A 15540-nucleotide genomic window follows, 5' to 3' on the forward strand; every position below is an offset into this window, starting at 1 on the left:
CAACATGTTTGTGTGTTGTGTGCAACTCCAAGTCAATCGACAGATTTGATTTTTCTGAGGCCACAAAGACATGCTATATACGACCCCCATGGAAGGATAACTAACCCATAATTTTTTGAACCTGAAATAAATACTGGATTTAAAGTATGTTTTAAAAATAGCTCATGCAGTACGCAAATGATAGCCAATGAATATCAGAAGCATCCAACTTAGGCTCTTGGCAAATGGTGTTTGCAAGAGTAATTGATAACAAGACCAAGACAAATCTTATTTGGATTCAAGGGAGTGAATCAAGATCAGCTCATGTCTCTCATCTTTGAGATGCTGCCTCTATATGTTCACCTTTAACTTTGTGTCACAGACAAAGGCCATGTTTGATATCCAAATCTTTCATTAGCTTTTCTCAAGAGAAAGATTACAAATTCATTAGCGAAAACAAATTACAAAGTCCTTGCCAGTAAAAGAAGTTCACAGAAAATGGTTCAGGAATCAAATCTAACTAAAAAAGTGATTTCCACCAGTTGCTTCACTTCCAGAGTTCTTCCATGGGGATTCCACGCTCACGAGCAACTTCACTAAACTGTTTCATCTTCTGTACTGCAACAACAGTTGCTCTTGCATTGTTAAGGGCATTTTTACTCCTTATTTGCTTACCCAAAGCATTCTCGACGCCTGCCATTTCTAAAACAATCCTAACTGCACCTCCAGCAATCACTCCAGTACCTGGTGAAGCAGGTCTTAGCATCACCTTTGCTGCTCCATAATCTCCATCGGACCTGTCATTCATTAGTGCAGAAAACTTGTTATAAGTCGAGTAACTTAATTTAAATAAACTAAATAACAAGAGTGAAAGTTATTTTCTTATCAGGATTTCCATTCAATACATAGCTTCATAAATGCACATATGTGTACTAGTAAAACTAAAATCTTTGTAGACTGACACAAAAAAAAAGGCCACGACGATCAAACAAAAGGAGAACGTCGAACCCTCAGATTGAGACTAATAGCTGCCCATAAGCTAAGGACTGTGTGCAAAAATTAACACGAGGAACAGAAATCACAAAAGGGGACAAATGGAAAGCTATACACAACAGTTATCAATGGTTCGGTTGGAGAAGAAATAGGAAATGAGTCTGAAGAAGTCCACTCGGAGAAAGGTCCTGGTATAAAAGATTTCTCAATAGGATCAAGAAGCATAAAGGCCAAGCATACAGTATATCTTTTCCATAAATTAATTTTTTTTTTTTTTGAACATGTATAAATATAAAACATCATAACTTTCTCTGACAAATTGGGTAGATTAATCAATCCACAATGAATTTGAAGAATTCCATATATTCCAGTACATCTCCAGGTCCATTGCAGTTGGGAAAGAACATATAGTGAGCTAGAGGCTGGCCCCATCTTACAGGTTAGGATTAGTAGTTAAAATTGTTTTCTTATCAGGATCAGGTCTTATACTAGGGGGTATGGGAGTAGTATTACTTACCAATCCCATTTTTTCTGCCGTTTCATTGGGATTAGTTCTTGTTTGTATATCCTTATTCTATATTCCATTGAACTCCCATTTTGTAGCTGCTGCACAGCTCCATATTTATGTGGGAGCCAAAAATGTCTTAATCATATTTGCTGTGATGTTCATGAATGGTTCAGAATATTACAACGATTTTCATCTTTGGACCGTTGGAGATGGGGTTACTTCACTGGTTTGTACAAGTATTTTTGTTTCACTAACTACTACTATCCTAGACACATCATGGAATGGGATTATTTGGACTACAAGATCAAACCAGATTATAAAACAGGACTTGATAAGTAATAGTTTCTTGTTCTCTCACAGTGATATGGACAGACACCAAAAGATGCTTTCATTCTCACATTCTGCATCTTAAATGCACCCCCATACACCCCTCCCTAATCCAATCACTTGTATTTGCAGCTCTCCCAACCCAATACCTATATTCTCTCCAATCCTAAATCTCTAAAAATTTTCACTGTTATTCCAAACCTTACCTCTCACGCTATCATGTGTCCCCCACACATTCCCCAATCCAAAGTGAATAAAAACTAGGGATCTCACAGCTCTAATCTAATCCCACATGATTCCTCGATTCATTAACTTTTTTTTGGTGGGGGGTGATGTATCTATTCTTTCACTAGTAGGTCCTTGCAGTCTTTCCATACTTCCATTAGATATACACAACTCCATCAAGCACAAACAACTGTTTAAGTGCAACCCTCATCTATTACTCAGTTAGGATCTTTTAGCATTTTATATAAAGTTGCCATCTCAAAACCTCTTCTTTTGACCCCCAAAAAATAAAAAATAAACAAATAATTAGCCTCAATTATAACCAAAGCTTCTTTGTGTTCTGTCTACTTGTGGTACATTTTATTCCCATTTCTTCTTCTTTTGGAGATGTTAAGAATCAATCAAGTTTATTTAATCATTCTTCTTCTCCTCCAGTCAGAATCAAAGTAGCCCATAAATCAAGAAAAACGTGATGAAAATTGATTGATATAACAATTAGAGATCATCATTTGTATGTTCAGATGTGGGGATATTTGGATAAATCAGCATATCAACATATTGTATGAGCTGTTCACATAATGCCATTGTCAAAAGGTTTAGTTAAGGGCATTCTCCCCTTCCCCTCTTAGTTTATCAGTAAAAATGTAAAATAAATGGAGAAGTTGGAGAAAAGCTCTACCCAAAATCCATCGAAGCAGAGACATTACTGATTCATGCATAATGTGAGTCAGATGCTGAACTTAATATCCTTCAAGTAGGAAACTGTTTCCCAATTTCACAAAAGACCATTTAAACAGAACACAGGACACACACAACCAGCCTCTATTCCCATCCAACTAATTCAGCTACAATGTTGATAATCACTTTAAACTCAGAGAACTAAACCAAAAAACACAAAGACCCTCACTATCCAGAGAGCATTCCGAGATTGGCTGTTACTAATTTAGTTTGTTTGGGGCATTAAAAGAATCGAAATTGGCCTTTCAGGTCAATTTATCTTCCTATACCCAACCAAAAGTTCCAATAAAGTCCATATCTGACCCCATTTTAAATTCAAGATGCAAGGATTTGTTTGACCGGAACAGATTAAGAAGAGTGGTCGGTTTCCTTTACCTGTGAGGGAACGTCTTGTACTTGGTCATGGGCACGGTGATTAAATTCCTCCTGGCATTGGTAGCGGACTTTTGAACCGCCCCAATAACCTCCTTAGCTTTGCCAACACCAACCCCAACCTGACCCTGCTTATCGCCCACCACCACAATAGCCCTGAAATGCAATTGCTTCCCACCCTTGACCACCTTAGTCACTCTCCTCACCTGAACCACTCTTTCCTCTAGCCCATCCCTGATCTTCTCCTTCTTCGTCTTCGACCCAAACCCAGTAGCCTTCTTTATCTTGGAGTCCATGACATAGATGTCGTTACCGAGCACACTAACGCCACTGTAGGCGGGTCCATACATCTCCTCATAGGCAGCGGCGATTTCATCTTCGGTTTCAGGAACACCCTCGTCGAAGGCCGGTGGAGGTACGTAGCCTTCGGGAGGCTCGACAGGTTCGAAGGGAATTTCCTCTTCTGGGTTAAATTCGTCGAAGAAGGTGGTGTCGATGTCGCTGGATTTAGCTTGTGAGGGCTTGAATTTGCTGGGTTTGGGGAGGAATGAGAGGCAAAATGTTGGTGGGGTTTTGGGTCTCTTAATTTTGCTGTATAAGCAACAGAAATTGGTGGGTAGAAGGGGTTCAGGGGATAGTTTGAAGTGAGAGGTCGACAGAGCTGTACGGATAGAGAGCGAAGAAAAAGAAGATAGAGCAGTTGCAGAGGCAGCCATTTTTCCACTTGTTTGAACTTGTCTCCGAGTCGAAGAAGATAAACTCAATAAATGGTGAAGTGATCCATGACCATGAGTGCAATCGCTTCTGCGTCCGTTGCCTTGCCTCTCTCTCTATTCTCTGGAACTGGCAGGCTTATCCTCAACAAAAGGATTTCGAGTCCCAGACTCCCAAACCCATCCTCTCAGCCCAGGCCCCTTTGGTGAGGGTCCAGTATAGAGTGATAACAGAGTTCCTTTGGGAGGCTGTTTGCTACTGGGCCGGATCAATTTTTTATTTTTTTTTTTGGGGAGTAAAGCATGTAAAGGAGCTTTAATATTAATAAAAGAATGAGGGGAGGATTTTTTTTTTTTTTGGGGGGGGGGGGGGTGTAAATAGGGGGAGGAATTTACATCCCATAGTATTTCTTCCCTTTGACATCATTCTACAAGAGGGTGGTAAGAGCTTAAGGGAGATTATCTATATAGAGTGTTGCAATTATTGCAACATTTCCATCGTTAAAGAAAGCTACGATAAGAGTTATCAAAGTTGTTTGGCTTTACACAAGTCTCCATAAACCCAAACAGAACAAGATTATGTTTGGCGGCCCAGTCTATCACAGATCGACGTTTCTCAGGTTCATTGAGGCCCCTGATGTTCCAAGCTCTTAACTTAATCATTGGGAGGAAGGGGAGGTGGAGCTTTGCACTGGGTGGCTCCGACCTGGGCTTCTATCACGTTCATGGTGACTGGTATTGACTCCATCATCACAGTTGGGCTCAATCCCAGGCTCATCTGATTCTTGGAGAACTGCAAATCGGCTTCCCCTTGTATTTGAAGTAGAGGGAATACCCTATTTGGTTGTTGTAGAATCAATGGACTGGGCCATGGCTCGCACAAAGGGCACTATGGTTGGTGTTTCTTTGGAGTGAGATATTTCGGTCCCTACACGTCTGGGCGAAAGAGAAGATCCACTTCTGCTAGAGCCAGGTTTGGATGAGGGGGTGAGTGGTAGAGGTGGGTTGGGGACTGCAGGCGTGATGTGTTTGCAACTGCTACTAGGTGTCACATGAGAAATTGCCACTTCTTTGCCATGATCTCTAACTGCCACTTTTTTACCATGATCTCTAAGTGCCACTTTTTTGCCATGATCTCTAATTGCCCCCGGCGGAGGAGTGTTCTTTGGAGGAGTGTGAGCCACATCAGTAGTTGATAAGTGAGTGGGGTTGCCACATGTACCATTGGTAGTTTCCTGATTTGAAGTAGTCCGTGGACGGTTACCAGTCGGCTGATGGAGCTCAGTCAACGGTGGTAACGGTCGTTTCGCTTGACTCCGGCGATGGGGAGTTTTCTGCCAGTCAATCTCTTCCGTTATAGTATCCTTGTTCCTTGTTGTAGCTACTGGTGTAAGTGTGATAGGAGTCACTGGACAGGTCCTCTCATTATGACCAAATACCTTCCAGGTATTGCAAATTGGTGGATCCCAATCATACTCAACCTTTTGTTCCAAGACAGAACCATCATCTAAATAAATTGGAATAACTGAGGGGAGTCCATCCTTAACATTGATAAGTACACAAAACCTTGCAAAAAAAAAAGACACTCCCTTTGCGAAGTGTGTCGGTCTGCGCAAATAGGTTTCCCAAGCACACTTGCAATCTTTCCTAAGGTGCAGGTACCCTTGAAGTGAAGGTTAAGACCATATAACCTGACCCATAAAGGAAGCCGGGTTTCCTCTTTTTTGGTTAGAGAAATCTATGGAGACCATGATCGGAGGATCAAAGGACGGGTGCCAAGTGACCAGGGACCTTCATCTAAAATTTTTCGGCTTAACTCCGTGACTTGGAAATCAAAAATGAAAATTCAGCTTTCCAAGCCAAATACTTCAATCTCACCTATGTGATCCCATTTCTCGTGTACATACTGTTTCATGGTTGCAAAGGAAGGCTTGGGGTCAAAGACGTATCCAACTAGTGTTGAGTCCCAACGATCCTTTTCCTTAGAGAGGTCTTCTTTATTGTAGTGTGCCACTTTCTTACTGTTCACTATCTCAGGTTCAAAAAACGAAATAGAGTCCGCTCCTTCTCTAACTTGGCCTCCAGAAAAGAGGCTTGCCCATGAGCGCCCTACAATATTTTGGTTGGCTATGGGGACATCAGTAAATGGAATAGGAGTAGAGCCAGCATCGTGGACCACCGGGACTAGGTTCACGGTTCACAGATAGTTGGACTGTCTGATCAAATTTTTCAGACATCCAACCATGAAAACCTAGCAGGGATATTATAGCTCAAACTGTAGGATCACCAAGGCTGCTAATCCTAAGGGTGCAATTTCGTTCCTGTCGGCCCGAGCTTGCCCTGATCCTGAATAAAGCCTAGCTTGAGATATGAGGGTGGGTCATGGCTAGAAATTTTTTACCCTAGCAGGCCCTATCGGGCCTGCCTTCTTCTTTCTATTTCATCCTTCCTTTTCTCCCCAACTCAGCCCAGCCCCTACATCTCTTAAAGATAGTTCTGGTTGATTTATCACTATGCCAACATGAAATCAACTGACTTCATGTAGTTTCACGCATAATAATAGATATAGTAGTACTTTATTGGGAAGATACTTATACTATACATTAGTACCTTCGATTAAAATAGATAAAGTTTCAAACCACAAGGTTAAAATACCTTTGTCCTAAAGGTCAGGCTAGTGAATATTAAAATTACTAAATAGCTTGATATGAATTAAAATATCCAAACCAAAAAGGACGAAAAATAGCAACATAGTTGTCATGCCCCATTGTTAGGGAAAATTAGGGTCAGCTCAGCCTAGCCCTATTACGGGTCAAGGTAGGATTTGTAAGGCCCTAAGTGAGGGTCGAACCAAGCCTGGCCCCGCTAAGAGGACTCAAGGTTGAGTTGGAGTTTTAAAAAAGCTAACCCAACTTGACCCTATTGCAGCCCTGGTTAATCCGTTGGGTTGAGTGGTTGTTGGCCAAGTCAATCGTCAACAACACTTATTGGTAACTAATACAATGAATCTTAATTCAACTAAGCCTTTTCTCATAAAGTTTTAAAAAGTCTGACCCAACCCGACCCTATTGCAGCCCTAGCTAATCCGCTGGGTTGAGTGGTTGTTGGCCAAGTCAATCTTCAGTAACACTTACTAATTACTAATACACCAAATCTAAATTCAACTAAGCCTTTTCTTCTAAGGTTTCAAAAAATTTAGAGTCGAGTTCGCCTAATCTCTAATTCAAATGAAATCAGATCGTGCTCCATTGATTTCGGTTCATCCACCCACCGATTCTTTTAAGAAAAACTAAATCAGCCAAAAAAGTAATAAAATCTCACTATTTCTTATGACCAAAACCAACATCAATTTCATACAAGGGAGAGATTTTTCTATGGGGAAACATGGCCTTTGCACGTGCAAGGGACAATGGGAGCGTACACAAAAGCATGGACAGGACATGCATTTTTCGCCTTTCATGGCGATGGAGCGGCCATTTCCTCCTCTGTCTTTGGACACAATGCACCCCCCCCCCCCCACAAAGTTCAGTTTCCCTTCATACAATTTGAAAGTATCTAAAAAAATGCTTTAAATGCCTTTGAGATCACCCAATTTGAATTTTTGGAGCCAAAGACATAAGCTTTCAAAGTTTTGATAAACTAGGGGAAGGCTAGGTCCAACCTAGTCCAAAATGGAACCAGTCAACTCAAAGGTTTTTTCATAGCAAAATTTCACTTTGACTCCTAATGGACTCAATTCTACGTGCAATGAGCTCGATTTGACGTCGGGCGTGATTCCTTTGAAGCCTACACGACGTCGATAAAAATCTCCTATGTTGAGCGGATCTTTATCCTCTCAATTACATTGCCCGTACTTGACTCAAGCACATCTAACAGAGGAGGCAGAAATGACTATCCTACCCCCTGCCCGAACACACTGCCCGAGGTGGGGTCCACCTCCCTCTATTAGATGTACTTGAAGGTCAAGTACGGGCATTGTAATTGAGAGGATAAAAATTCATGTTGAGCAAAGCCATCATAATTCGAGAACCCAGGACCCTGTATCGATGTACACTGGTCTCTGTTCAATACATGCCCATATTGACGTTGAGTGTACTTCCTTCGATACATGCTCGACATTGAAGTTCATGTTTTAGGTGTCGAACAGAGTATATTAGATGTCGTTGAGATATAGAGTTTTGTAAAAAAAAATTGGATTCTTGGTTTTCATGCAATCCATCACCACAAAACCTTTGGGATGACTTTTTGGGTTCCAAAAACTGTCCAAATGCATTTCTTGGACTCCAAGGTACTCTTTGAATTGTGATTAACCATAACTCTTTCCCATTTATCATTGATTAGAAGATTTTATTCTCTTTTTTCAACCGTTGATGAGAAATTGCCTATTTCTCATCTAATATCCAAAGATTTTTAGTGAGATTTGACCCTCCACAACATAAAGAGAATGAGGATGTTGATTGAGCTTATAAATAGATCATTGCCTCCACATTTGAGAACAATTTTTGGAGAATGCAAGTACCCCTACTACTGCAACTCGACTTTAGGGTTTGAGAGAGAAGTTATGTCCTCCGCCTGAGCTGAAGCACCCTCCACTCTAATATTCTGATGATTTATTCTACTCGGTATACACTTTTTATCCTTCATCTCTTTATTTTATATCATTTAGTGTTCTATTTTGCTTATAATCTAAGAAAATTCAACACACAACTAAAGGAGGTTAATTACTTTGGAAGATGCATTCTTCATTAAAAGAAAATCAAACTTTAACAATAGGTGATCAGAACAAGAGAAATATTCTTGGGAGCAATATTTGGAGAGTATGCTTCTTCAAGATCACATAGACTCTGTCCGTAAATTAGTGATGTAGATCTTGAATGTTTATAAACTCCTTGCTGGAGATTGGACTGACGCTGCTAAAAACAACTTTGACAAAGGGACTTACACCGGTTGTTTTTAGAAGGGGCACCAATACAGTCTAAGTAGACAAATCTCTATACATGCCCACTTTGATGTCAAACATCTTGCCTGATCTCATAGTTCCAAATTGCATACATGTCACTTCTACCGAACTAGCAAGTGAGTTTGGCACAGAGATCCTCTAGCCTTTAATTTCGACCCCGCTTTCGACACTTAAAACTCTGCAAATGTTTGCTCCAACCTCCAGCCCATGAAGAAGGGGAGAGTTGAGGGTAGAAGATCCAACAATGTAGGCAAGATTCTCCAAGAGAAAGAAAACAATAACAATTAGATGCACTTCCAACATAGACTCTTCATTGTCATGTGGAGTTACAAAAAGAATAGAATTGTAACTGTTAACCACTATGGGATAGTGATGAGCATTATCAATAACCTTTTGATGAGCACTATTAATATACATTTGAGGAGCTTTAAAAGCCATAATTGACAAAAGATAAGGAGAAGTTGTAGTTGCATGAAACTGAACTCCTTCATTCCTGAGTTGAGTTGGATGAAATGAGGAGAAGAAAACGGTTGTTGCTTGTCAGAATTGATGGGCGTTGAATGGAAAAGGATTCTGTTCAGCCATGGCGGGAGCTGGACCGTCCAGCCTTGCTAAACGACAGCAAAATCAAGGGTGGGTCCCTTGTGGGCCCCACATGTGAAATGACCACCCCACCCCTGATTTTACTGTCGTTTAGTGGGGCTGGACCATCCAGCTCCTGCCACGGCTGGACAGGAGCCAGCCCACATTGAATTGTGTAAACCGCTTGAGCTTTAAAAGCAATAACCGAAGAAGGATAAGGAGAAGATGTAGTTGCATGAAACTGAACTCCTTCATGAGTAGAATTGCATGGAATGAGGAGAAGAAAACGACTATTGCTTGTCAGAATTGATGGGCGTTGAATTGTGTAACCGCTTGGCAAGTAAATGGAATTAATGGGCATTGAATTGGTGGACTATTACTCAAAATAGCCTTTAGTTGGTGAAACGTTCTCTGCCCCTAATCTGCTGCTCTCCAATCGGCTAAGGTTCACCCATGGCATTTCTTCTTCCTCTTTGCCGATGAGAAATGGTCAGATATAGTCGACTGTGGTAGCATAAAGGAGTTTTCCTTAATTTTTTTTGTCATTGATAAACGATAAATACCTTCACTCTTGTGAGAATTTTACTCTCTCTCTCTCTTAGTTGCATAAAATCATTATTCTTGTCAACTTCTCTTTTTGATATATATGCTACAAAAGAAATCTTATGTTGCTAAACATAGGGAAGAGGTTTTAGGATTTCTATTTAAAATATAATATAAGATAAATATTAAAAATTCATAATTGAAGATATTTTACTAATATATCATCTTAGGTAAAATAATTGATCATTCAAGTAAATTATGATCATTCTCTCCATTTTAACAAAACAATCCTCAGGGCATGATAATAATTATTATCACCACCCTAAACTATTGTAATTCTACGTACAAAGAATCGATACCATTGATAGGACCACTAAAATTATTGCAAAAAAATTATAAATAAATATTAATACTAATTAAAATTTTCAAAAGTTTTCTAGATTATCAACAAACATGCTGCCAGACCTGAATTTCCTCTAATTATCCATAGACATTCTCTCTGATATTCTCGATTATATGAAATGGATTCAATGTTGAGCATCTCTTTTGTGGATATCTCGACAAAATGAATCCATCACACCAATATATAGTTTAAGAGACATGAACTGTTGTTACACCAAAACTCATAATACCTAACTGTTACGAAAAAGATCTCTCAAGTTAGGAACTCAATAATAAGCTACTAATGAGAATCTTGTTCCTTAAACATCTGAAAGCATTAGATTCAAGATTCTCAAGTGATCCAGTCCAATGTACATACATATGTACACTCAAACTTGTGTCTAAGAATTGGCATTCTATACATCACAGACTATAATGACCGTATGTACGAGGTTATGAATTCTATCCTTAACCATGAACAACTTTAGATGAAAACCTAAGGACAACCATCGCCCATTAATATCATGTATAACAATATAAATTAAACAATTTATATAATTGAATTTGATAAATACATTTCCAATATCTCCACCTAAAAAGAACAAAGAAAAATGGTTCTTTGGTCCATTAGGGGAGGGTATGCTAGCATCCTATCTGTAGCTCTGTTCTACTCACATGAAATTACCTAATTGCCCTTTTATGCATGAAAACATTCCGTCCCATGGCCACTTGCTCAAGAACCTCTTAAAAAAAACAATAGGTACATATGAATTTCTTGTTTACCCTCTTTTTTCCAAATTCACTTTATACATTCTTGTGTTATACAATTAATCTTGTCGACAGAACAAAGGAAATAGATAATACACCATTTCATTTAACCGGGGCTCTATTACCCTTTTCGGGCTTGTCGATGCCGCCTTCATTTTTCTTCATAAGGTATTCGTTGTAAAGAGAGTCAAAGTTGGGGAACATATCAAGTTCATTGAAGATAATTTCATCAAAGTCGGTGAAGTGCGAATGCGAACTACAAGCGTCCATAACTTCTTCTTGTGCTACTTGTCTTACAGTTAGAGTAGCGTCATTGTACAGTGAGGGTTCCTCCACCCCCACTGCTGCTGGTAGCAGTGGTTGGGCAACAGTACTGGTAAGAGAAGCAGTAGTTCTGAAGGCAGAAGGAGCTGCACCAACAGCATCAGATGACGAACATTCTCCTACAGCACTACTACCACTACTTTGAGTTTGAGGTATGTAATAGAATTGTTGTTGGTGTTGTTGTTGTTGCAGTTGTCTTTGTTGTAGGTATTGTAGCAGCGGTGCATAGTACAGAGGTCGGTTCACTGGAAACCCGGGCGTTACAGCAGGTTTTGGTTCCGCCTTCTTTCCAAGGATGAACTGCACACATACACAAAGCCAAACAGTTGAAAAACTGAAGCACAACCCTATTGACCCTACACCTGTGGAGGACAACATCAGAATCTGTTGAAGTGTTAGAAATGAAATCAATAAAAATTACAATGTACCGCTCATGCCCAGGCCAGGCATCACCCCACACGTGTCCATTTGGTTTAGTCCTTTTTTATTGTCTTCTATAGCCAGACAAAACTTCTTTTCCCCAACAGCCTAAGAAACCTAAATTTGGCATTTACAAAGGCAAAAGGGGTATTACAGTAATTCCAATCAAAAGCTCACCAGCTCCTTGCTTTCATCCTCTTCATACACCATGATGGAATCTCCAGCTTGAAGGCCATTCTGCTTCACAAAGTCCCCTATTCAAGTATCGAAACTCTATATTTTCAGAACATAAACCCTAAAAAGAACAATAAACACACAAGCAGATTCATCTATTCAGATTTTCTTACCTGTATTTTCAAGTACATACATTCTGCTATTCAGGTTTTGCCAAAACCTGCATTATTTACAGAGACAAACTTGCTTTAGAATAGGCAAACCACCATGATTTAATTTAAGAAAGTATACTCAAGAGAAATGGAAGAAAATGAAGAAACCTACCTGTATCTCATGCACCAGACCCTGGTGGAAGAGACATCTCTCACTGTAATTTGAATCCCTTCTCTCACTGTAAGGTTTGGGAGATGTGCTTCGGCATTCTTCTGTTCATGTTCAAAGCTGGAATTTTCGTTAGGAGGAATTATCCAAACACCAATATCATGTTGGAAAAAAGACGAGACACAGGACATGAAAATCATTAAAATAAAAAATTTGAAAATGGGAATATGGGTTTTTGATTTGTTTATGAAAACCGAGAAAGTCGGGAAGGTGTTTGTTATTGGCCAGTCAGAAGTACGAGTATGTCGCAGCAAGCTCTGTGAATGGAGGTAACTACATTGGGGAGTTCTTTAACTTTTGCTGTTTCTCTTTTCTTTGAAAACGGGAGAAAAGGAAAGGAAACACATAAAGTAGTGAACGAGATTTTATTTTTTGATGGAAGTGTAATCACACAAACCACACACCAATCCCAATAGGTTAACCGACTTTTAGAAGTAGTGAACAAGATTGCAGAGTAATGAACACAACACCAGACCTTTGGGAGAACGATTCTTCCCACGGAACCAACATCGCTCTTTTTCAGTTCTTTCTGAAACAAGAATCTCAGTGTCTACAAAAAGGAAAAATAAAGCAAAATGACAAAAAAGTCAGTTAAACAATTCAGAACCTTAAAAAAACTCAAAACACAACAAAATAGAGATAAAAAAAGAAACCACCTTGTTATCAGATGTCGTAATGTTTTTGTTATCTTCACAGTCGATGTTGTTATCATCGCTGGGTATGGCCGTAGCAGGGAAAGCTTGTTCGTCGCCTATCGGTGCTAGATGAGACAAGATGAGAGAAGGGGAAGAAGAAGATAAAGTTCCCGATGAACCCATTCTCCTTGCTATCCTTCTCTTATTCCTCGCTGCCTTCGTTACCGAAGACGGCCATCTGATAAGCTGCTGCTGGAGTTTCGATCTTGATGATGGCCAAAACAGCTCCTGAGGATAAGAAGCCCCCACACCTGTATCCACCATTCTCCGATGATCCTCGGAGATGGCGTGAGACTCTGAAAAACCAGTGGCGGTTGTAATGGTGGGACAGATGGTGATGGTTGTGGTTAGTTTTGGGATATTCTGATCCATGGTGAAACGCGGAAGAGGAGAAAGGTTCTGGTGGTGGGATGGGGAATTTGCAGGAGGTGTTGAAGGAGCCATGGGAGATAATAGTGGTGTGGATGACAATGGAAAAGAGAAGATGACCAACGGAGGAAGAACAAGTGGAAACAAGAGGAGGAAAACTTGTCAGGAGTTGCAGGGGGGTTGGGTGAAGGAAAGCATGAGGGAGAAAGAGAGAGAAAGAGAGGAGGGGCAAAAAAGTAGTGGTGGAGACGCCTGATGGGGTTGGGTTTTGTGACAGATGGGCGGTGAATGCTGATATCGGGATACCCATCTGACCAATTCTAGCAGAGGCTCTCGAAACTTGGCACAATTCTGGTTTAAATCTAGACAGAGGCCAAGGAGGCCTTGCTTGCACGGAACACCATGTCCATGGTGCTTCCATACATTCGTGGCCCCATGTCATGCCTTCCTCCTTCAGTTCCTCTTTCTATCTTTCTTCCTTTTTTTCTCCTCTCACAGGCTCACAGCTCACATGCCAATGACATCCCATGCCCATCACCATGAAGTCCATCAATCTGGGTTTTCCAGCTCAAGCTCACAAGGGTGGGTGGCTCGCTGAGGGTTGGGCTGGGTTAATAGAGATCATGAATTAGTTAATAATTTTGTTTTGGGCAGGGATCGATGTCTGGTCGTGTAGCACCTACACCAGCACAAGGGCCAATAAGAGCACGTACAAGAGCATCTAACTGAATGGGATTTTTAAGTTCATCTAACAAGTGGTGTCAGAGATTTCTTTCACTAACAAAAAACTACTAAACACCTAAGCTCTTAAACCGCAAAAAATAAAATATAAAAACACATGCATTCTACCAAAAAATACACACACACAACTTAATGCATATACTTAAGTAACTGGAGGCTAGACCTTCACTTGGGTCGAAATCCACACTCACACACACAAAAAATAGACAACTTAATCATGGATTTTTGGTGGAGGGTGTGAGCAGCCATGTATGCATATCACATACAATAAATTTCAACCCAAAAATGCCACATCTGAAGTATGAATTCATTGATGATGAAAATTACAAGCGCACTTGTAGCAAAGCATAATTAAAATGATACCAATGCATGTATTACCAATTAATATCACTTTCCAAGTTATTAGATTTTTTTTTTCTGGCATGCAACAACAACACAACCTGTAATCATAAAATGTAAATGGTCTCTAATATTGATTAAAAATAATAGTAATAATAAAACCACATAAGAGCACTGCACACTAGCCCTGGTGGAGTCATAAACTTTTGCATGCATCACCAAAACTGACATATTAATCGAGAAACCATTTTGACTCATTCTCCTAGGACCTAGATCTAGCATGCAAAGCTAGCAATTTGTGATGGCTCTGTTGTGATATCATTTGATATTGCTTTGCATGTAAACTGTATTGCTTTGGATGCAACAGTATAAACATGTCCTCTAATCGCAAACATGGATGCAATATCAATGCAGATCTAGAAATGCAAGAACATTATATATTCATACTGGATATAGATATAGCGTTGCAGAAATGGTAGATAATTAAAAGATTTTAAAGCCTAAAACAGAACAATCTATCACACCCATAAATGAGAGTTACAATCCATTATTTAGCAATATTCATGCAACATGCAACCTAAGAAACTTCAACACACAACTAAAGGACTGTAATTACTTTGGAAGAAGCCTTTCTACATTAAAAGAAAATCAAGCTTTAACAAGTTAAGGTGATCAGAATAAGAGAAATATACCTAGAAGCAATATTTGGAAAGTAAACTTCTTCAAGATCACATGGACTTTCTCCACAAACTGCTGATTGTAGATTTCAGAAGTTTACAAACTCCCTTGCTAGAGATGGAGCGGACCCAGCTAAAAACAACTTGATGAAGGGACTCACACCGGTTATCTTTAGAAGGGTCATCAATACAAACTAAGTCGACACTACCAAGAATGATGAGGGAAAGGAGAAGAAACACACTTACTTATACTGAAACTTTATGATACACTTGGCATCATGCATGCAGAATTGTCACTTGTCAGTCTCCTTGAATGTCACGAGACTCGTGT

The 15540-nt window shown here is 39.9% G+C and overlaps 1 protein-coding gene across 2 annotated transcripts; it reads right to left on the reverse strand.

The window, feature by feature from the left end:
- Nucleotides 1-373: 373 nt before the first annotated feature.
- Nucleotides 374-3947, reverse strand: LOC122641005 (30S ribosomal protein S5, chloroplastic-like). Of its 2 annotated transcripts, XM_043834318.1 has the most exons (3): nt 3930-3947; nt 3146-3855; nt 374-776 (listed from the first exon to the last, which is right to left on the reverse strand). In XM_043834318.1, the coding sequence occupies exons 1-3, from the start codon at nt 3930-3932 to the stop codon at nt 527-529; spliced, it is 963 nt and encodes a 320-aa protein (XP_043690253.1). In that variant the 5' UTR covers nt 3933-3947; the 3' UTR covers nt 374-526. The 2 variants fall into 2 exon arrangements, with proteins under 2 accessions (XP_043690253.1, XP_043690252.1); XM_043834317.1 differs by lacking the exon at nt 3930-3947 and having other exon boundaries at nt 3146-3895.
- Nucleotides 3948-15540: the final 11593 nt, after the last annotated feature.

Source organism: Telopea speciosissima, chromosome 9 (genome assembly GCF_018873765.1).
Source record: "Telopea speciosissima isolate NSW1024214 ecotype Mountain lineage chromosome 9, Tspe_v1, whole genome shotgun sequence".
NCBI lineage: Eukaryota > Viridiplantae > Streptophyta > Magnoliopsida > Proteales > Proteaceae > Telopea > Telopea speciosissima.

Coding starts and splice junctions, on each gene's coding strand:
- LOC122641005 (XM_043834318.1), bottom strand. Junction 777..3,145: donor TACAAGACGTTCCCTCACAG/GTAAAGGAAACC, acceptor AATGAATGACAG/GTCCGATGGAGATTATGGAG.